At 47.5% G+C, this 23,387-nt stretch overlaps 1 protein-coding gene across 1 annotated transcript; it reads left to right on the top strand.

Annotated features, from left to right (window-relative positions):
• The first annotated feature begins 11,515 nt into the window (after positions 1–11,515).
• LOC142584379 (uncharacterized) lies at positions 11,516–22,133 on the top strand. The gene is made up of 4 exons (XM_075694556.1): positions 11,516–11,560; positions 14,148–15,588; positions 19,475–19,587; positions 21,861–22,133. Exons 1-4 carry the CDS (start codon positions 11,516–11,518, stop codon positions 22,131–22,133), a joined length of 1,872 nt encoding a protein of 623 aa, XP_075550671.1.
• Positions 22,134–23,387: the final 1,254 nt, after the last annotated feature.

Here is a 23,387-nt window from a genome sequence, read left to right as displayed (position 1 = left end):
TTGTTCTTTTGTTATCGCTTGCGCGGAGGCGCTGGAACAGTTCGCGTCCTACGGGATTGTTTTCCGCCTGTTTTCTATGACGTCACGTGAAGGTATTTCAGCTGTGGCGAAGCTGCGCGACCTGGCAACTGTTTCTGCGATTCGCAGCGAAACAGGTGTCCTTTGACATCGGCTCGCTCGCATTCTTTTGATTTTACTATAATGGAACACAAAGTAAACTAGCTGTTCGTTATAGGGCGGGAATATTCCACGCATCCCAGTTCTTAAAGCCCAGCTTTCTTTGCGAACCTTCTCAGACTTTCCTGACGAGGCCATATTGGAGTTCTCACATGGCGCACCACGAGTGCACGAGAGCACAAAAACGCGGGCCAGTCTTGTTTGCGCCAACGACGCAGGAGTGAAATGGGCATATCAATGACATTTAATTAACGCTTCATGAAGCTTCGCTTCACATAAATTCCAAAATTTGCATTGGATCTGCATAATTTTCTTTTCGTTCTTTTTGCCAGCGTTACTTTAAGCAGCTGCACTAATTTTAATAGCTGTCGAAGGAAGTGAGAGATGTACTGCACGAAGTGCAAGTGGCAACGAAGTGTTATTGCACGTACTGGACGCACTGGAGCTCGAGTACGTGCGCACACCATAGAGGTATAATTCGCTGCTGCTGCAGTTATTATACATGATTCATATCAGGTATTGTGCTTCGCCAAAACTATCTTCACGTTCCGTTATTTCTGGTCTTCGTGATCGGTTCGCGTGACGCTGCATCCCCGCTGTCACTGGGATCGGCCACTCGGAGGCAAAGGTGATAAGAAATATACAGAATTTGGCGGAAAAGGCCAATTAAGGAAGTACAGCACCAGGCTCATATTTATATTTCCGAGGGTGAACGCATTCACAAATCACCGTCCGTGTTTCTGTGAATCAGCTCAACGATAACGGCGCATCAAGAAACCTTCGCTGCATTTTCTTTTCCTTTTGTGAACGGTGTAGCGCATAAACACGAAAACTGCGCGAGCTTACAGCGTTGCGTTGGATTAAAATTAAGAGAATTGTACGCGTCGCATTTGGTTTGAATGCAACTATCACCCTTAGGGAACTCGACGTACTTTTCGGTGCATCTGTAAGTATACATGTAACCATTTGCACGTCAACTTCAGCCACTGAGTAGGTGCCTCTCGGAATTTGGAATGTGACCGAATAGACGGACACCTTGGGCCACTAGCTATGGGCAACTGGGCATGCGACACTACGTACGTGAACATTCCTGGCCAATCCTCCAGAATGGGTACGTAGGACAGGGGAGGTACCCGGATAAACAAGCACAAGAAGAGGCAGAAAGTGTAAAAGGCGGCAACAGAAAATCGGAGAAGACAGCTTCAGAGAACTGAAAAAGTCGGCATCAACATGAGCCGAGTCCAGAGAAAGAAGGGAGGTGAGCAGAATGGGACCATAGTGTGCATTAATTGAGGAGCGCTAAGCTACATTAGATATCGATAAGAAGATGAGAAGAAATCGGTGACAGGAAATTGAAGAAGTCCACTACACAAAAGTGAAGAATTCGTCATGGTGGTGTGTCGCTATAACGCTTGAATGATAACCGCATTAACGTCGACATTCATGGTGGGACGTGTCCTGCCAGAATTCTTATAATATTTCATTGACCATGCGATTCACAAAGGCTTCGCCTTTCAGATATAGATTCCAACATGTGCGTTGGGTCTGCATAACTCTTTCTTTAAAGAGATGTAGAAATAAGCTGAAATAAATAGAAAGCACAGTGGTGAACATGAGAACATTCCGCAGTAATTTTAGACACAATTATCGTAGAAAATTATCATTATTTTAAGCGTCAGATTTCCCGTCGGTATAAAACATTTTCTCCACTTGATTGTGAAGCCCTGCTTCCTGCAAACAGTAAAAAAAAAAATAGGAAAAAAACCTAATGTGGTTTGTGGATCCAGTTGAGCAAGTCTGATGGCCTGTTGGGTTGAATGAAAGGAGGAAAACGCACATTCCTCTTGAAATACTGCAAGCCGACTTGCCTATGACTTGCCTGAGACTTTCGCGAAAAACAACTTCGGAATTCTGTAGTGACTACTATACATGTGCATGGATGCCCTGCATTCCTCATTTTCCTTCATCGCTCCTGCCTTTCTCAGCATTCAATACGACCGAATTGTTGCACACAGCAGCCAGCGTTGACTCGTACAACAACAGGCGTCGTATTATGTAAGGATTCCTTTCAATCAATCCTTTTTCATTTCTTATCATCGATCGTAACCAGTGGCTGATACTGGCGATAACGTGAGCGTGGTTTTCCTGCTAGCCAATGACTAAGGGCAAGCAGAACGGAAAGTTAAAGGAATCGTTACATAAGCACGGCCCCGAAACGGCTTTAGTGGAACTAGCGTTTGAAATATCCATTGAATCGCTACCATACGCATTGTTGTCCGTGGATATATGTTGTTGCCACGCAAAAATTTTCATCACATTTCTTTTACTTCATACTAGATAAAGAGAGAACTGTGATAGTGTTATTTATAGCGTAAAAACAGCTGTGAGCGCGGCTGTGGCGTAGCTGTTTAAGATTCCTGACTCGCGAAGGCAAACCAGCTGTGGACACGGCGCCTAAATTATTCAGACGGATGAGGCTGTTTACGAAAGCAGCGTGTCATCTCGTGGTTGTATGGCGCAACACAGTCTAACACCACGTAAAAAAACAAAATACAAACAAATAAATTGTTGGAATCGTGGAATGTGTGAAGTGCATTTGAATATATATATATATATATATATATATATATATATATATATAGTGTGTGTGTGTGTGTGTGTGTGTAGATGAGAGGCAGAACATCGCAGTTATCTTAGGTTAGGAAGTGTACAAATCACTGAAAACGCATAAAAGTGCAACTTTCAGCGCGGGCTCACAGGTAATGTACTTGCAGACGCCAGCGGGAAACAACTTTCATGCATAAATCAGAAGATCATCTGTTTACACCATATCTCAGTTTTTCTCTACATTGCAAACGTTCACCACCCACGGTACTACATTATAATATATTGTTAATAAGCGTTCTAAATATTCTGGACGCAACAATAACTACGTGAGTGCGCCTGCAGCAGGAGCGCCCAGGAGCTTGTGGCTACGAAATGGCTGGATTTTTTCCTTCTGCCTGCTATGCAGTCTCGACGCTTCACTGGAGCCCAGCGGCGGCGCTGCACTGGTACCTCATCTTAAGTGGCGCCCAGTGCCCAAAGCGACGCAAGCCTCTCGTCTCCTCGTGAACATAGGCGGCGGCGACTATATGAGTCCAGGCAAACCGACCTGAAGCTTTAAAAAAATGGAGGGGGGGGGGGGTGTATACTCTCTCCAGTGCTGAGATGCAATAGCGTAAACGCACACTTCCTGAGTTAGCGATCGTTAGGGTTGGACCAGTCGTACAGCGGTTGACAGCAACCTACTTCTGTTATGTCATTTACGGCAGGAAAAAAAAAGCTTCCACACACGCACATACCCAACCCATTATATATATATATATATATATATATATATATATATATATATATATTCAGTGTAGAACTTAAGTGTCCTGTTCTACTCGTTACCTTGACTTGGCGCTTGCTGTGAGCACACCACTTGGGGCAAAAATACACTTCAAAACACAGACGCCGTACAATCTACTCTGTTCCGTTATATAATGCCAGCGTGTAAGAAAATCGCTAAGCGTGGACAACTGGGCTAGTTGGTCTTGAATAGCATTATGAAACATCGCTCTAGCGCAAAAACAAGGAAGGAAGGAAGGAAGGAAGGAAGAAGTGGAGAAGGAAAGGCAGGGAGGTTAAACAGTTTAGCTTACCCGTTGGCTACCCTACACATGGGAGAGGGATGGGGGAGATGAAAGATGGGGAAGGGGAGAGGGGGAGAGAGAGCACATAGCGCAGCACACACACATCGTCCGTTGGAGTCCATCAATCTGGCATGGTACGTGATATCACTGTCACAGGCACTTGTCCAATCCCGTCTCTTTCAAAAACCGAAGTAGTCCCTTCGTCGCCTTCAGCTGCGATGTCTTCGGTCGGCGGCATGTGAAAATCGTGTCGAGGGACAATGGTCTAGTGTCAAGGTGCGCTAGAACGGATGCCAGGGAATGTCGCAGAACATTATATTCAGGACAGTCGCACAGAATATGTTCCAGCGTCTCCTCACAAAGACAGGCATTGCAGAGAGCGTTGTCGGCCATTTCAATGCGGAAGGAGTAAGATTTCGTGAAAGCCATCCCTAGCCATAAGCGATAAAGCAGAGTCGTCTCTCTTCGGCGGAGTCCAGTTGGCATATAGAGATGCATCAAAGAGGGCGGCGGGTGGTATTGAGGGTTGCTCTGGTCGGTGTGGCTGTTTGGTGTGCACCATAGAGAGAGCGTGATCTCCTGTGCAAGCACTCGAAGTCTGCTAGCTGCGTCGGATCATGAAAGCGGTATGGCCTCTTCTTGTGCGTCTTCAAGAGCTGCCCGAGCGGCATTATCGGCGTCTTCGTTTCCAGTGACGCCGCAGTGACTTGGCAGCCACTGAAACGTCACGTGGTGTCCTTTCTCCTGTGATGTATGGAGTAGGCATCTAATATCGAATACGAGCTGTTCGAATGGCCCGCGACGCAGAGCTGATAGTACAGATTGTAGGGCTGCCTTTGAGTCGCTGAAGATTGACCATTGTCGAGGTGGCTCCCGAGTGGCTTAACGAAGTGCAGCGCGAAGAGCAGCTAGTTCAGCAGACGTCGATGTTGTAGGGTGGTCAGTCCTAAAGCTGATGGTAATAGCTTTTGCTGGGACAACCACAGCACCGGAGGAACACTGGATGTTTGTGGAACCATCAGTATAGATGTGTTCACTGTCCGCGTACCTCTCGTGCAGAAGAAGCAGAGACAGTTGTTTCAGCACAGACGACGACAGTTCAGACTTTTTCCCCGATTCCTGATACACTGAGATGGACTGTGGGGCTGATAAGACACCAAGGGGGTATCGATGGTTTAGATGCAGCGGTGAAGCCCGCGGGAAGTTTGTCGTTGTATTTGATAGTTTTAGAAAATGATGATTGCTGCCTGTCTGAAGGTAGTGCTGCAAGGTGGTGATAGGGGGCACGTGCAAAATGTCTGATGTACGTTCACAGGGCTTCCACCGTAATGTGAGTTCGCATTGGGTGGTCCCGAGCAATCGCAAGAGTTGCCTCTGTTGACGTGCATCTGGGCAAACCAAGGCAGACTCTGAGTGCTTGAGCTTGTGCTGCCTGCAGAACACGAATATTTGTCTTGCAGGTGTTGTTCAGTACAGGTAGACTATATCTTAGAAAACCGAGAAAGAGCTCTGTAGAGTTTAAGCATAGCGTCTACTAACATCCCCCACGTCTTTCCTGTCAAGTATTGAAACAACTGGGAAGTTGCTTCAGGCGCCGTTTCATGTAGGCCACGTGCGGGCTCCAACAGAGGTCGCGGTCAATAATTACGCCAAGGAATCTGTGGGTTCGGACATAGGAAATGGTCAGCCCATTGATTGAGATGACATAAGGCGTCATCGGTTTGCGAGTAAATGCTACTAGTGCGCATTTTTCTGGTGATGTGCGGAGACCCTGTTTACACAAGTAGTTCGCTGTCAGAGTGGCCGCTCTTTGAAGTCGCGCACGTATCTGAGGACGTGTGACTGCCGAAGTCCAGACGCAGATGTCGTCAGCGTATATTGAAATTTTGATGGTAGTTGGCAAGTATTCAGCAAGTCCAACAAGAGCGAGGTTGAATAGCGTCGGGCTGAGAGCACCGCCTTGAGGAACGCCCCTGCTGGTATACGGTGTCGCGTAGTTGGGCCATCGTCAGTTAACACAAAGAATGACCTTGCAGATAGGTAACTTGCAATCCACAAAAAAACTCGACCACCTAGGCCAACCGTCGCAAGGGCGTCGAGAATGGCCTCATGTAAAACGTTATCGTATGCCTCTTTCACATCTAAGAATAAAGCTGCAGATAAACGCTTACGGGACCTTTCGTGCTGGACATATGAAACGAGATCAACTACATTGTCGATGGAAGAGCGGTCACGTCGGAAACCAGCCATGGAAATCGGATAAATCTTGTAGTATTCAAGGTATACCATTCCAGGCGGCCAAGGATCATCCGTTCCATTATCTTTCCTACACAGCTAGCCAGCGCTATTGGGCGGTAAGAGGTGAGTTCTAATGGGGATTTGCCTTGCTTTAAGAGTGGCACCAGGCGGCTTACTTTTCCATTCGTCAGGAATATTTCCCTCTTGCCATGAGGAGTTATAAAGGCTCAACAATTATATCCGTGCGGACTCCCCGAGATGGCACAAGGCCCGGTATGATATACCATCTGGACCCGGAGATGATGAGCGCCTGCAGAGAGCAAGAGCCGCTTCGAGCTCCTCCATTGTAAAAGGAAGGTCCATTCGGCAATCACGGGAATGGGGGACGTCAGCTCGGGCTGGAGGATCTGGACTAGTCGCTCGGTCTGCGATCCGCGCACAAAAGTCTTCTGCGACATCGATGTCTTGCCGCCCTTGGAAGAGCGCTAGCGCCTTGAACTTGCACAGTTTTCCGAATGTGAGACAGTGGCTTGCGGGGGTCGAGTGTCTGGTAAAATGTTGCCCAACGTTCCGACACTAATCTATCCATACGACGCTGAATCATCTTTTGCATCCTCCTGGCTGCCCTAAGGTCATGAATTGATTTTGTACGCCGATATCGACGTTCCGCCCGGCGAAGAAGCGCTCGAAGTCGCTCTAATTCTATGCCGAAGTCATTTCGTGTGGAAGAGATCGTCACCATGCGAGTGGCGTTTTGCATCGTAATTTTAATCGTTTGCTCTAAGCCAGATGGCAGGCCCTCGCGGCAGGCATCTTCCATCTCAGATTTCAAGTTGGCCCATTGAATCGTCCGAATGGTATTCCGTGGGCCTGATCTAGACGACAAGCCTTTGATGCTCAGATAGGTGGGAATGTGGTCACTGCTATGTGTCTCAATGTCTGGAAACCACTTCACACATCTGGCGAGAGAGTTGGAGACGAAAGAAAGGTCGAGGTAGCTGCCGTATGTCACGCCTCGAAGAAAGGTGGGGCTACCATCGTTCAGGAGGGTAAGGCCATAGTTGTGGGTGATTCTTGCTAATCTTCGTCGTATTGCATTTGTCCTTGTACTTCCCCAATCTGGATGGTGTGCATTGATATCTCCTATGATGACCCATGGGGCGGGACAAACACTCAAGATATAAGTAAATCTTTTGGTACCGAAATTGCTGGAAGGCGATATATGCACGCCTATGAGAGTAAAGAAGAGTTTGTTCTTTTTAACTGTGATGCATATATATTGATTGTCGTCGTGAGGCGCACTTGGTTGCAAAACATAGGTGAGTTCACGACGAACAAAAATGACGATTTTGCTGCATGCACCATTTGTTGATGACATGATAAATTCGTATCCTGACAGTCTTATTGGTTTCGACAAGTCGGGCTCACAAACGACGATGAGTGGAAACACATTGGTGTACACAAACTGACGAAAATCTGAATTTCGTGATTTTAGCCCTCTGGCGTTCCACTGGATGACGGACGCTGCCTTGACTTCTTTCCGAAAGTTTATTGCAGATGGTGCAAAGCGGATTCTGTAAGTTGTTTCAGTAGAGATGGTCTTTATAGCAAAATACATGTCAAAATAAATAGCAAAAGCATTAACAAAACAATTTTCCCTGGAGGTACAGAAACACGATCTGTTCAAAAAACTAAGCACATTGGCCTGTAAAGGTAGACCTGATGAAGCATCATTTTGGTGTGACGTACGCGTAATGACATAAGCAACAACGTTCCGGACAAATTCGCAATGGCTTCGAGCCCACTGAAATATTATGTCATAGCGAAGTTTAATTGCTTTCGTGTGAGCCTTTTTATAGCTGTCAAGGCTGCTCAAATAGCTGTCAAGTCTACTCAACATAGCGTCCTTTAGGCATACAAATGAAGCGTGCGAATCGCAGAATCACCTACCGAAGGGAGAACCATTGTAACAGGTGAACGGTAAAGCAGAAAGTGTTCTATGAATACATTGTAAACAAAGACAGCCGAAGCATTGTTCTTTGTATGCCGTTATAAATGACGCAGATGTAGAGCTTTGATTCCGGCAAGACCCATCCGGTGCTGACATGACTATAGCATTTTTTTTGTGTAGCACGGAGTTCATTTCTGGTTTAATGATTCACAAATTCAAAGAAAACACCAAAGAAATCACGAAAAAACAAATGATGGCTTCCACAGGCCAAGACCCAACTATGCTTTGTGTAATGTTAGAAAGTATATAGCAATAACTGAACGCGGTGCAGAAAGATGCGAAGAGAAAATAAATATGGGTAACTGTGCTCAGGATTAAAACAGAAAATGAAAGCGGGCCCTACAAATCCACGATGCCGGACACAGGACACTGAAAGCTGATAAGCTTTAGAAGAGGCCTTCAATCTGGCGCAGAACAAGGCAACTTCCTCTGTGGATGATAACGAGAATGACATGTGCTGAGCATGGCTAGTGCGTATTTTTTACGTTTATTTCTTCTACTGTTCTTGTTTATTTAGTAGAGTTTGTCTCTGCCATCTAGCGCGTATTAGATCATGGTTGCTTGGTCGTAGTTTTGCTCTAGCTCTCAATGCCATGGAGTGAAACTGAAAGTGCGTCGCTTCCGTATGTTTTCGCCTCGTTATATCACCGCCACTTATACCCATGGCCACGTGCCGTACGAGGTCTATTGCTCAAGAAAAATATTGAGCCACTGTTCAAACAAATATAATTAGAAAAAAAAAACATAAGACAGCTGCAACGAGATCGGTCAATGCGATAACGAGCGAGTACTTTTGGCGTTATATCGAAACTTGAAACCTGCTCTTACACTTATAGATCGATCCAAGTGCCACACGAACGCGCTGAACGCTCGAATGAGCCACTCGAGACGACACCTCAAGTCCTACAATGCCCTACGTTGGCAGCGGCAACCGTCGCCAATCGCTCGACTGTTTGGTGAGGTCGAGCGAAGGCGGAGCTTCGTCAGCATCCGGAGCGGAACAGACTCGTACAAAGCGGACGACACCGCTCCGCTGCCTGCCTCGTCATGAAGCGACGCTCCGTCGAGCCGACAAACGCGAGTGGGTGTTCGCAGACATTAAAGCGCTCAACTGAACGGGTCTTTGTACCGGGCGGGGCGGCAGCAATGCGGAGTGACACACTTTGCCGCTTTACTTGCACCCAAGACTGACGACACCGCTCCGCAGCAGCAAGATAGAAAAAAATTGGCGCTCTCACGCGCATACACAGCACCAGTGTGTGTCGTATCTTCCTTTTGTGGTTCGTCTTAGGTGTTTGCGCTTTATGTACCAACTATAGGCCCAAATGAAGTTTTACTAGAGGAAACACCTTTACCGATGTTTTTCTCTTAAAGAATTAAGACAGAAACCATCCTCACTGATTATCTAAGTCAGTGCGAAGCATTTCTCCCCTGTACGCGGTGCAAAGCTCCAACGAACTCGCATCCTCCCGGGAGACACTCGTTCGAGGACTGCCACATTCCAGGGCAGCAACACCCTGACGACGTACTATCGGAATCAAGGGCGGCTACAGACACTACACGGCGCACCAGATTCGTCATAAACGAGGTGTTTTTGAAAGTAGCCTACGCGTCTGCATCCCGCAAGTGGCGGTCCGCCGATCGGTGCCGCTTGGTTTCGGCGGCCTTTTCGGCAGCCTGTTCAGCGGCCGTTTGCGTGCCGTGCCCCTGTTCTCTGGCCGCGCGTCGCTTCCCTCGCTTCTCGCGCTGCACGGCCGCGGGTATCTCGCCGGCCCGTAGCTTGGCATCCATGCCTCGCCACTTCGGCACGCATCGCATACCTCTGCAGTTCTTCCAGAGCCTCTGCAGCCTTGGGCAGGAGACACACGGTACGATTCGCCATCCGATCCGACGTGCGGCAATGCATGCTCCGGCATGCTAACGGGGTGCGGCATACGATGATTCGGGGCACGCGGTATGTGCATCCGAACGAGCAAGTGGCGCGTAAGCTCCGCCCAGATCCAGTGCCCAAGCTTGTACGCTCGGAAGACTTCATATCCACGTCGAAAAGCGTAATATAAACAACTTTGCACAACACTGCTTCGCTTCTTGCTAACGCTGTCAGTGAAATGCCTGTACGAGTGACGAAACACTTCACCCCAGCGCGTTGCCCAGTGATGGCTCCGCAAGCGCGGTAGGCCTAGCTCGGCGGTGTTGTGCCCGTACGACCAGTCCGGATTCCGAATCTACAAGATGCAGATATTATCCTGTCAACGCCCTTTGGACAAACCCGGGGCTGCGCCGAAAGGCACAGCGCCCTAACGCTCCCTTGAAAAGTCAAGATGCTGCGCCGCCATGCGGCGGAGTCCTGTGGAGGATCATCGGCGAGCGACATGTCCAAACGTGCAACAAAGTGCTAGACAGCCCGGCGCCGTATTACCTTTCCCCTGGAGGTCACCTCGAGCGGCAAATTTGAAGCGGGTGGCCAGCGCGGTCGCTGGTTGGACCTCTCGGACGATGGTCGAGTGCTGGCTTTGTATTGGGCCGTTTGAGTGACAATCGTTTGTCGGGGCTTTACAAGCCCCGACGCCGCTGCCTGGAGGACCGGATCCACCAAACCGCCGTGAGCCGAGTGCCGCTCTCGAGTGGAGTGAGATGTGTTACGCGTTGGAGTCTCGCCGGACGTTGCCGTGCGGGAACAGTCGCGTTTGCTGTTAGCTCTCGGCCCCCGTGCCGATCCGATCTTGTCCTGTATAATGACCTGTATATAGTGTACAAAGTCCCTTTTGTTATTCTCAGCGACGCCTGACTCGGAGATTTCGCTACCAACTAGAGAGCTGGCAACGCTATGTCACGAAACGGGTGACGAGCGCTACGGGACCACCTCAAAGTCGCAACAGCGGACGCTGCGGCCGACGGCGCTTGCGATCCAGCCGGAGCTCGTCGAAGATCGCTCATTTTTGCCAAAACAATTAGCATTGTAGGCTTAGATCGCCCGTAATTAAATACAATTGGTTTATTCGCCGCAGCCGTTGCGAAGCCAAGCGAGCAGATTCGCTCGGGCGGTCAGTTGTGCTGTCTGTCCCCGAAATGCCCTCGAGTCGCGGCTCCCGATCTCGCCAGTATTAGTGCTAGTGTACTAGGGGCTCCTTTGCAGAACAGGCACACGTTCGAGGTAATATAACTGAACTGGTAACTATGTCGTGTCGGGAACGAATTTTAGTCGGCAAGAAACCGACCCGCCGGCACCGCCTCTGTGGAGAACGTCAGAGAATGTCACATGCCAGCTGCGCTATAATTGGCTGCGGCCAAACGATGGTGCGGTTGTCGGATGCGTCGGACGATGAAAACCTGCCCAGTTTTGTCGCGCGCCAGACGTCCAATCGGGCGTTTCGACGTGGCAAAAGACCTCGATTGCTGCTGCCGTTCCGGCATGTCGGACGCTGGACCGGACACGGAATCGGACCGGAATCGGACCGTATGTCTCCCGCTTTACGCTCCTCTGCCGCTTGATTCTTTCTCGAGTAGCGGCGTGTGAGCAGGCGCATGGAAGAGTGCACGCATGCGCTTGGAGCAAGGAGGGACCGAGCCTGTAGAGGCCAGCGAACAGACGCATGAGAGTGCGCGTGCATCGGCGACAAATTCTGTGACCTTGGACGGTCTCCCGTTTGACCTTGGCTCCGACTAGGCAAATAAATGTTTCGCATTTCAAAGCGCTCTTAAGGGCATTGTAAGAAATGCATTAGCGCTTCATTACTTTTCAATGTGGTAGTTACTTCACTTGGGTTGCTATGCAGGATTCCCCGAGTTTCTCACTCACCCGGGTTTCTCACTCACCCGAGTTTGCTCGACGGTGGTCAGTGTTCTAAAATAGCGCCGAACGCGCGAAAGTAGTGCACAATAAAAGCCCTAAATAAAGGCACATATGTCAACATGAGCGCACCCTGCTCACGCGGCTTCCTAGTTTTAAACACAGAAGACGGGCAATGTTACGCGCCAGCGCCGCTTATTGTTATCAAGGCAATATTGCAATATAGCAATACCGCGACCGTCCATCTATCTACCTGCACACTCGGCGCAAGCCGCTTGCCACTCCTTTCTGGAGCGCGTCAGTGGCGTTTCTCCGCTCTTGTAAATTATCCGTCTTTCCACTGTCTCCTTGTGGTACAAGGCAAAATGTAATAAACTGCATGTTGTTTTAAAGCATAGTCAATAAACTGCTTTACTGAAGTGCTTATAAACTACCAGAGAATGAGTAATAAAAATACGTGAGATTACATTTTTTTTCTAACTTACTTGCACAGGTGCACTGGGCACTGGGTGGAACGATAAACAAATAAAAAAAAAGGAAACAGATGGTTTTACCACGTGAGTCCTTGTTTTTCAGCCGTCCGTGAGGCAACGACCAAGTGAATCTAGATAAGCCAATGAAACTGCAGGCGTGCCGACGGTTGAATTTTATGTCTTCATACGATTAACTCTGAGGGCGTCGCCAGAGTTCGCAGAGGCGTCGAACTTCGCCAAACTGGAGCTTTTCTGCGTAGCTCCCTTGATTGCAAGTGTTATTTTTTCGCCTCGCAGACACCTCAGTCAGCGACTGTAGTTTCGATGTGCTCCTTCAAATAAGCCGGCAGCTTAAGTGTTATCCCCTCTCTCTCTCTCTTTCTTTTGATCCCCATAATCGCATTTTCCCTATGTAGGGTAGCAAATTGGACGTGCATCTGCTCGGCATACGTGGCTTTACTCTCCTCCTTTCTCTCTGTCTCTAACGCACACATTTATGTTGTAAAATCCTGCTGGAAACTGCCAACGTTTCATGTGAATAAATCAAGTCAATATCGTAACACATACACACGCGATGTTACGCAAGCTTTTGAAAAATGAGGGCACGGGGCACCAGATGCCGCCCAAGTTTCAAGCCGCAATTGAAGCCTTAGTTTCTTGAGAAGCGGGCAAAGCGAAATTGAAGTAAGCAGGACTTTTGTTACAGAAGGAAACGCGACTGGGATGTTGACCGCTCGGCCAGTTCACTGTTGATGTAACTTGCGGTCACAGAGCTTGAGCATAAGCTACTCAGTCGGTTGCCCGTGTTATAAAGTTACGTTCAGTAAGTCGTTAACTCTGTAAACACCGAGCACAGTTCATCGACAGAGAGTGAAGGACAAGGGACTTCCTTGACAAGAGGCCACTGTAAGACCAAAAATTCTGCAGTTATGGCCAACAACCGGTAGTCTTTGAGGGTTCATTAAGCATCATAACATGATCTTCAGAAGACGTGAACATGTCGGAGAAGCATGAGGTCTTTACTCTGTCATTTGTTAGAATGCACTAATTTACGCCAGTGAATGCTTAGGGGTCCGTGACGACATTGCGTTCATATAAGTGTGTACAAACTCTGTAAACTCCTTCTGATGCGATCGTCCTCTGTAGAGAAGAGGAACATTGCTGTGCTTCGTGACGAAGCATATAATCAGTGACGGATCCCTCTTCTGTTGCGTTTGATGCATGTGTGATAGCCCAAATGCAAATTTGTTTTAACGAAGAAAGTGATCCACCCTCTACTTGAGCCTCAAGGCCGCTAATATCTTCTATATACACGAAAGACCCCGTCTGGAATTACTCAGTTACTCAGTACAAAGATCTGTAGCAGCTATTTAAATTCAGCAGGGCACTTTCATATGCGTCGATAACAGCGGTGTTCGGATACAGCTGCGCCACAACTATTTTATTTCAGCAAATAAACGTCCGAATATGAGCAGCACATTGCAAAAACTGTCCTTCATTGTGTGCTCAATACTTTTCTTTATGTTTATATGAGCACATAATGCATACATATATTAAATGATGCATATACGAAGCGCATACGATGCAATATGTATTGCGATGTTAAAATTTTGCATAGCTTCTGCATTTCCTGTTGCATTTTCTATATCCTTTTGTTTTCCTATTGCTCCCTCTTAGCTTTAGCCGAGTAAAACAGTTTAGAGTAAATTGCTCTTTGTAGAATCAAGCTCTACATGTTTATTAAATAATTATATCTCCGTCTTTTGTTTTGTTTGTTCCAGTTGCGACGAAAAAGATGCCACGAGAAGAACCTGGCGGCCGCGGTAGCGGTGTTGCTCAGCCTGAATTCCATCACCGGAACATCCGCACAGATAGACAGGCCAAACAGAGAGCCGAGTGACAGCTCAAATCGTATTCCTTGGCCTGTGTACCAGCACAGCACCGCATCCAACGCTCCCGAGCTCCATCAGAACAGGCCACAGGAGGCTCCTAAACAGAGACCTCGCCTCACTGATTCCCTATTACCACCGTCATTCATTAAAGTAATCAATTCTGTCAGCTCTCCCGACTGGGAAACAACAACGCCTGCAGGACCTCGAGCCGTTGTTTTGACAACTTCCACGACGACGACCACTACAACAACCACGACTCCGCCACCGCCTCCTCCTCCTCCTCCATCAACTACGGCATCACTGCCTACGAGCCCCGCCTACTACCAACGCGGCCAACCACCGGAGGTCGACCCGTTAAGCCCCAGCGCCTGGAAGGCTGTACCAGAGAGCCCTCCCTTCCCCAAGAGGTCCAGGCTGCAGGCAAAAAGGAGACGAAAGCTGAGGCCCAAGCAGGAAACTACGGTAAAAGAGCGCACGCTGTTCACTACCGAGCAGGCAACCGAGGCCTCCACTACCGCGCATCCTACGAGAAAGTTTGGCGTGACTCGTCGCCAGCTTCCATCACTCGTTCGTGGCTATAGAAGCAAACCGACCAAGACCACGCCGCCTACGACGACGTCACCGAGAAGGGCCTACGTGAGGCCCGCGTTGCCCGGGAGGAAGTACACTCCAATCATTCCACGTCGACCTGTGCTGGCGACGACGACCAGCACCACGTCTTCCTCTACAAGTAGCTCGACGACAACGACTACAACAACGTCGACTAGGCGGCCTTTCGTCTTCGGCGAGCGCAAGGTTCCGTCCTGGTACGGCCAGACGAGCACAAGCACCACCTCGACGACAACAAACCGCCCGCTGCTGTCCACTCCCCTTTCCAGACTGGGTCGGAGACCACCGAGCTTACGCTACAAGACCGATGACTTGTCACCAGGGTTCGGGCCTCGATCGAGGTTGTCCCTGCGTCCACTTCCATCTGTGATTAGGGACAACGTGCCTCAGACAGTCGAGAAGGACGAGTTGGAACTATCTCAGTCGGTTCAAACGCCAAATGGTCGAAGGCGCCTGGTAAACGATGTGCCCGTAAGGGTACATTTACCTAAGGGTCAAGTACCCGATATACCATCACCGCAAATAGCCAACAACGAAACAGAGTCTGTAAAGTACGAAGGCAGGCACGGTGGCTCTGATGAAGGCGGTGAAGTAGTACGCTTTGTGGCCATACCACATTTCGTTGAAGGAAACGTCCCATCGAGGAGGGCCGATTTCAAGGAGAGTCCGAGAGTTCCTTTCAGGAGGATCTTCAGAAACCCTTTTGTGGTTCCTGTAAGAAGTGAGTATGGCTGCTGTACACGTTCTCTAGGTAAATTGTACGTACGGAAAGTCTACTTGTACGTCGGAAAATCAACTTGCACGGCAAACAATAACTTAAAATGAATGTGTATTTGACAGAACACTTGCAATATGTCTTATCTGTGCAAAACACTATGTTTACAAATATGTCAGCAAATTTTTGTAATCTATCGTCATCTCCTCTTGCGCTATATTAATTTGTGGAAATACGTGCTGAATGCGCTTTTCGATTATTTTTGCAGGGCTGAAACTAACTTCGAGAAGCAGCAGGTTTGGGTGGACATTTCTATGAAAGTTTCAAAATCATTTAAAGTGACACGTGTATTAAATGGGCCACTTTGGCGTTTACCTTTCTTGCAGATCAGAGAGCGCAAAGTGAAGGGACCTAACGAAAACGGGCATAATTTTCGCTGGAGATTACCTTTGCTCAGAAGGATCGTTCGTGTCTCTTCATCTATTCTGAACGTATGATTTGCTATGCTCTCAAACTCAACAATTTCAGGGCGCTTGCATGAAACAAGAAAAATTTTAAGCAGAACTACGCCACATTCTAAATCAACAGTCGAAGAACATCGGCGACAGATCCGCCGGATTCGGTGCATAGACTAAGGAAGCAATTATTCGGAAGGCGACAATATTTCCGAATTTGCCGGTAATTTCAAGCAGTGGATATTTTTGAAATTCACGAACTTTCCGAACAAACATCATATTCCTTCAAAGATTGCCGCTACGTTACTTTCCAGAGTTGTTAGTACGTTCTAAGTATTCGGGAGCCAGCGTGATATTTCGACATATAGTGTGCATGGTTACCAAATATTACTACACTTCAAAAATGGCGCACCGTTGCCTCGACGAAGACAAGTCGCTCGTCAAAAAGTTGGCTCCAGGCTAAGGTTCATATTCATTGTTCGGCCACTGTTGAACACTTCAGCTCTCTATCAATTTGTGAACCTCTGGCTTGTTTGCCTTTTGGAAAAGTGAGATAACTCAGTGGGGTGGAATAATGTCTCGAGTAGCTTTCTTTTTCTGTAATTACCCATACAGTAAGCAGAAATTCTGCATTGTATTCTAGGGAAGAAAAGTCGCAGTTTCATCAGAAAGGCGAAGCATCAATTTCCATAGAAAATTTTTAGACAGCTTTACGAAGTAAAGGTAGTAGTTAAATCGGCCGTTTAAACTTGCAAACATTCGCTTACTAACCCAATTAATAAGCATGTGTCATGCGCGCCCGGGCAAACCTGAACGCACCTCACTTGACCGCGGACACTCGCTGTCGAAAGGCTGGCGTGAGAAAAAGCGGCGGCAGCAGCAGCGAGCGAATTGCCCTTCGTGCTGCTTCTCTCTTCAACTTGGACTAAGAGGCGAAAGCACAGCGCGCACGAAGTCATCAGCCCTCGATGGGCCTAGACTGTGTACCTATCGGGGATAGCTTTTCAGATAGAGGCCGTGCGGCTGCGCGCAGCGGCGCCATACGCAGCCGCAGCAGCCCCCCCCCCCCCCCACGGTGTTCAGTGTTCAGAACTCTGACTACCGAACACTGCAGGTCTTCTACCATGTTTTTTAAATCGTCTTTCTTCCTTGAACAGCTTGGCTAACGTTAGCTGGGACACACGGTATACTCTAACAATCCCTAAAAGTACTGTTTACCAGTTGAAAAGTTATCGAGCAGGCTACGCCAGTCATTATGCGAAAACAGCCAAAAGGTGCGTGAGGGTGTTAGTTGGCTACTCCTTACGCCGCATGCAATGTGCTTTTAGGAAGGAACAAGGTGGCACAGGGACGAAACACATTACAAAATGTCTCGACAGTGTCGTTACCTCGTATTTCATGTCAATCAGTGCTCCGTACAGCGGAATATGTCGTACCATGGAGGAAAATATCTTCTCTTCCGCTTTGGAAAGGATGTCTGCATAAAATGATCCAAAGCCGAGACAGCCATGTCGTAAGAATCGACTGACCAAGGTGTATTACATATAAAAACGAGAACACTGAGCATTTGTTGCAAAGAAATTGCAATAGCCAGTAGAGAAAGTGATATTATTGCTGAAATACAAGACAAAACCGTCCATTGGATAAGCACGGCTAACGCTAGAGCTGGTATGGAATCGCGGTGAAAAGGGCTGTGTTGAAAAGACATGCTTCCTTTACCTGTAATTTGTGTCGATGTAGTCTTGTCTTGTTTCGCGACATAGGTGTGATCTGGGTGAAGACGTCATAGGTATATTTAGGTGCCATAAGTATTGCATGTCGTAGCGTTCAGCGATAATAAAGCATACCAGGCCATTAGGAAGTGTCCTTGAACATGACTATTAGCTCTTACGTCGCATGGATGTATGGACGTTTGATATAGTAAAAGTATCAGAGCTTGTGTCTTTCATAGCTGAATTTGAGCCGTGTGGCGTCCCTAAGATGTTCTTCCGAACGTGCTGTACCGGTTATACGAAGACGGTAGTCACCTCACTAGTCTTTTACTGTTGTCACATGTGTGAAATGAGCAACTTTCTTTGAGATGACTGGATTCGACAGCCAGATGCTAGATGGAACTTTTACCTGCGGGCCAACACTAATTTTCCCTTTCAAATACAACAATAAATGCGATAGTAACATGTTAGAATATTACACGAAGTGTAAGACTCGTAGCTGTAGTGGCAGTATGAATTCAAGGAAACGTAAGCTGACCAACTAAAAACGAGCTGTTGTGCTGAGGTTCTCCGTTTGAATCCTGCCATCGGACAATTTCATTTACGTTCATTAATTATATTATAACCAACTTCTTAGAGACTTCATCACCCCTTTTCTGTATCGGGTATGTTTAAAATCTCTTTCCTGGCCCGATCCCGGAGGCTAGGCACAGCCGCGCCAATAAAATTACATCATTTTCATTATTGAGCTCTGTTATTGTTTCGCACGTTTAATATTTAAGTATAAGATTTGAGATAAATGGCATGCGCTGTCGATGTTTTGTTTCATGACATTTGTTTGTGGGCTGCCATTCTCAAAATTTCGAAGAATAATTTTGCGAAGAATGTAAGACTTGGCATGAGCAACTTTAGTGATAGAATGATGTTGCAATATAACCCGCACAGACCGCATGTCATAAAGCATGGCATGACATGTAGCATACATATAGCTAAATATATAAGAAACCTCACGGCGACATCGTTGGCAAGGATTCGCTTGGAGTACCCATATAATTGCAATAAAATGTCCCACTCACGAATCAGTGGTATATTTCAAGGCGATGTATAATAAACACATCAATATTGTCCGATTTAGTTATCTCAAGGCGTGCATTTAACAGAATTATGCTAATGTTTTGCATTGCTGAGTTACGTACTTGAATCTTCAGTCGGTAGATTTTAAGTTTCCCTTAAATGCCATAAATCCCATTAAATTCCGTGAAGTCAATGCCGATTAAATGAATTCTCTGTTTCCATCACTAAGAATTTTACACCCTTAATGATGCGGGTTTGTCGCATGACACACCCATTTATGGTGCACACCCTTAAGAGGTAAGATCGAATCGTTGATGTGGACAAATGAAGCTTTCTTTTTGACGAGTTTATGAGGCAAATAAACATGACGACACAAAGACAGTCGACACAAAAACAGCATGAAATGAACTTTCGTAGCTGTCGCTGTCATGGTCTTGCGTCAGTTATTTCGGTGCGCATACCGTGCGTGTTTAGAGTTAGTACACATTTGTTATTGTGCATGTATTTAGATGAACTTAAGCTTCCTCTTAAGCCGGATTCGATGGTTTCGTCAGAAATAGCGACCCATTATATTAAATGATTTATTAGTGCCTTTTTCCGTGTTCTTTCTGTGGTTCATTCTCTCTATGTTGATGATGATCGCCTTTGCAGGGAGGTTCCCTTACGCCGGACCCGTAGCCGTCTTCCCGCCGTCCCTGTCCTCCGCTGAAGACAGCAGTAGCCAGGACGAAGAGGTTGTCCGTATTCCGGTGCAAAGGCCAGAGGCAAGTGAAACAAAAGTTTGGAGGAAGCTTAAGCATCGTCTCTAAGAGTGGACCGCGATAGGATTCAAAGATGTCTGACTGCTTCTCACGCTTCCCGGAAACTGCAGCGTATGTAACCGTAATGTTTACCTGGAAACGCTGGTGGCGAACGCTATGCACGAAGGCGAGCTTACTGGTACGTCGCCTCTTGCGTGGACCGTGTTGAAACCGAGGTGAGCGCCTTATGGAGCTTTTGCAAGGAACCGGGCGTGCCCCTTTTTGGCCTTTGATATTTGCGAAAGGGGTTTGTGTTTTGTGTTTCAGGGTAACACAATTCTTTTCTCGTATATTCATATTACAATCGGACGCTATCCCGTCTGTATGTTGCGTGAAGTCGTACTTTACGCACCCTTGAGAAATTTGCCTTGAGATATTTTGCCTTGAGAAATTCTATTAATTCAGTAACTTCCTTGCGCTTCGTGGATGACCTGCGTGGTTAGGCCCGTGTGGTTGGGTATGCGTGGATCGAAATAATTTTTGCTGAAACGATGGTCGACGCAGCACGTAGGACGCCGACGCCGGATTTTTTTTTTGCGCCACCGGGCCCTTCACGCCATCGCGTCAAAATCAGGTTAGTCAACCCGCAGCTCCAGTAGCGTTCTACGGGGAACCTTCCATGGCAGGCTCCAAATCCTTCACCGTGGCCGGAAGCGGCGCTGCGGTTAACCGATTCAGCGTGGGCGGTGTATGTAGTCTCCTTAGTGAGCATTTATGTATACGCATACATATACGCTATAGGTTACATTCCGTACATGCGCACGAATGCCGTCAAAGTTGAGCGAGGCAAGAACAAGGCGCCGCCCACGATAAAACAGAGCTCTGGAAACGTGATACTGATCGCCTTGGGTCCACTGATCGTGTGTTGTGTTTCGTCTCATTTTCTCACGAATATATATCCATAAAGATAAGGTAATCTCATTACCCGATATTTTAGGTTTTTAATTTAGTGTTGGTCTCCTCGTAGCTCAATACATTCAATAAAAGTCCCTAATTTTATTCAAACCCTATTATGACGCAATTCACCGCCCAGAGCGTCGTTTCCGCACGCGCGTCATAGGAAGGTTTACATTTGCGCCACCACGTTTTCAGGCATTATTACAACGACGCCGTGTTATAGAAGTTGTACAACGGCTACGTGTGCCTGACAAGTTTAGGTGGTACACCAAAGAGTGTTGGGACAGGGACTAGGGTTCTATGGCGGATTTAATGGTACGTTATACTTCGGAAGTGAAGCGGGATGCAAAGTATATCAAGACATAAGGTGGATACTGACACACGCAGCGTGCGCGCGTGCGTGCGCGTCTTTCCTCTCCCCTGTTGTCGTCAGTGCTACACTTTAACTCTGTAGAACCCGAAGTGAACAAAAGTGCAGCCTCAGCTTTATGCCGTCGCCGTTCCGACGAATTCATTTGCTCTCCTCAATACTTTAAGACATTGAATGGTGTGAAATTACTGGTCGAAACCAAATTTACATGTGAGAGCTAGTTCACCTCTAGTCCAACCCACCTTGCTGCTCCGACAAGCAAGGAACAAAACAAGCCTTTTCCCGACTTTGTTATAACACACTTATAACACATTATAGGTTACAGAGGGAACAATTTATAACGTGTGCGAGCCCTAATTAATGTAGTTAAATAGATTGCTCGAGTGGGAGCATTCGTCATTGTTAAGGCAGCGAAATTTAAGAATGTGTTCCATGATCTGTTCTGATATTTTGTATATCTCGAATTTGTCATGTTTATTAAATTTTATTATTTGTTTATTTTGCCCTTGTTATGCTCAGCGTCTTGCGATATATTTCAATTTCTCTCACCTGACAAGTAGTAGCTGCCGTCTCCGTATTCAGTCATGTCAATAATGAAATAAAAGAAGTAAACGATGAAGTTGCACAAAAGCGAGGACAAAGTAAAAAAGTGAATTTCGGTTCCCTCATCGCTGAAAGTTTGAGAAAGATTACCTCAAACCTATTTTGCAAGTCGGTACGTGTAAAGGGTGCAGTAGCGAAGGTTACTCCTCCTGCATCAATGGCAGCCAACGGCGTCAGAGGGTACTAAAGCGTGCTACGATAAGGTGAGTAACAACAAGACTGCTAGATCTGTTCCGGTAGGCCTAATATGTTTATACGATACCAGCGCCAGTGAAAAGGGAAAGGTTGTTCCGACGCTGCTTATCGTTCCTGGCGCATCTCGTTTGAGCGCTAACGTTGGTCGCGGCGGCCGCTGTTTCTTCCACAGAGTGGCAGCTACCCAGCGATGCAACCGCCCCCTGCCCTGCCGCTTCGTGTGGTGCGGCCGGCGTATCCGGGAGCTGTGGGGCACCAGGCTAGCGCGCCGGCGCCACCGGCAAACAACGCTGTCCACGAGTCAGCGTACGCGCTACCGCGGCCACCCATGGGCCTGGGCAGCGCCAACCTGCCCAGCCGCGTGAGCCGTCCCAAGCCGGAGGAGCCGCGCTGCGACCGCTTCTCCGAAGACATCTGCCTCGACGACTTCGAGTACCCGACGTAAGGACCCGGATAGACTTGCGAACGCGAGCTCCTTTTTGAAGTGAGTGGGTGACATCCACTATATGACACCCGAAAGATGTCAGGATAGCCTTCCGACTGCACTGCAACCGAACAACACAGATGCTAATTGAAAGATGGAGACTTGAAGTTATCGACAAGCGATGGCTCAGGCTAGAGCCAGCGTTTTGGTGAGGTGACCTGCCTTCGACAATGCTGACGTGTTATTCCTTGCCCTGACGTAGACAAGTCTTCTCGAAATGTTGGCCCCAGTCTGAGAAATCGCTTGTCCGAATAGGCTTAATCATTAAATTAATTGAATTATTGGGTTTTACGTGCAAAAACCCACTTTCTGATTATGAGGCACGCGGTAGTGGAGGACTGCGGAAAGTTCGACCACCAGGGGTTCTTTAATGTGGGCCTAAATCGAAGCACACGGTGTTTTCGCATTTTGCCCCCATCGAAATGCGGCCGCCGGGGCCGGGATTCGATCCCGCGACCTCGTGCTCAGCAGCAACACCATAGCCAGTGAGCAACCACGGCGGGTACTTAATCATTCCCTACCTGGCTTTCAACTTGAGATGATAAAAATGAAAGACGACGCAACAGTCTCGCATATGCACGCGCAAGAACGCATATTGGTGCTCTAAAATAGAAATGCGAAGTCTTTCGAAAGGCCAGCTTAACGCCTATAATCCAAAAGGTCAGCGAAATTACATTCGTTACTCCCAGCATGAAGGGGCCTCCAGCCATGCAGTCCGTTCTGGTTCCAAGCACCTGCAAGCCCAAGTTGCATAACATATCTTAAGGTAGAGGAGGGGTGCTTTAGGCGATATTGTAAACCAGAAATATCCCAATACCGAATTATATACCGGCCGGTGGGGGATGGTATTCCTAATACAATACCGAAATTTGAAGCCTAGAAAAATAGGTTTTACCTCTAACACACCACAAAGACATATAATGTTTGTAGGAAACAAGCAAATAATTAGTGAACTTATCAATTGCCTGATTTGGTATCGAAAAGGCCTACTGGTGACATGTGTAATCGGGCCTTCCTACAACAAGTGATCGTCACTTGATGAAATAGAATCACTTGATGTTCACTAAAACCAATCAGAATCTTACCACTGGCATGCTCCACACGCATATTACCAAGAAACAAAGTTTCGCACTTAATATATGTATTACACTGTTAGCGCACAACTACACAAAGAACAACTAGAACGACATATTTTCATTCGCATAGGCACAGTTC

This window comes from Dermacentor variabilis, chromosome 1, assembly GCF_050947875.1.
Source record: "Dermacentor variabilis isolate Ectoservices chromosome 1, ASM5094787v1, whole genome shotgun sequence".
Taxonomy (NCBI): domain Eukaryota; kingdom Metazoa; phylum Arthropoda; class Arachnida; order Ixodida; family Ixodidae; genus Dermacentor; species Dermacentor variabilis.
Note: the sequence above shows the minus strand (reverse complement) of the source record. Positions and strands in the feature narration are given on the sequence as shown.

What these genes read in the sequence shown, in the direction of transcription:
- LOC142584379 (XM_075694556.1), top strand. Translation starts at nt 11,516, where the DNA reads ATGTCGGACGCTGGACCGGACACGGAATCGGACCGGAATCGGACC. An exon ending in TTTTGTGGTTCCTGTAAGAA is followed by an intron (nt 15,589 to 19,474) that starts GTGAGTATGGCT and finishes TCGCCTTTGCAG; the next exon opens with GGAGGTTCCCTTACGCCGGA. An exon ending in TTCCGGTGCAAAGGCCAGAG is followed by an intron (nt 19,588 to 21,860) that starts GCAAGTGAAACA and finishes TTTCTTCCACAG; the next exon opens with AGTGGCAGCTACCCAGCGAT.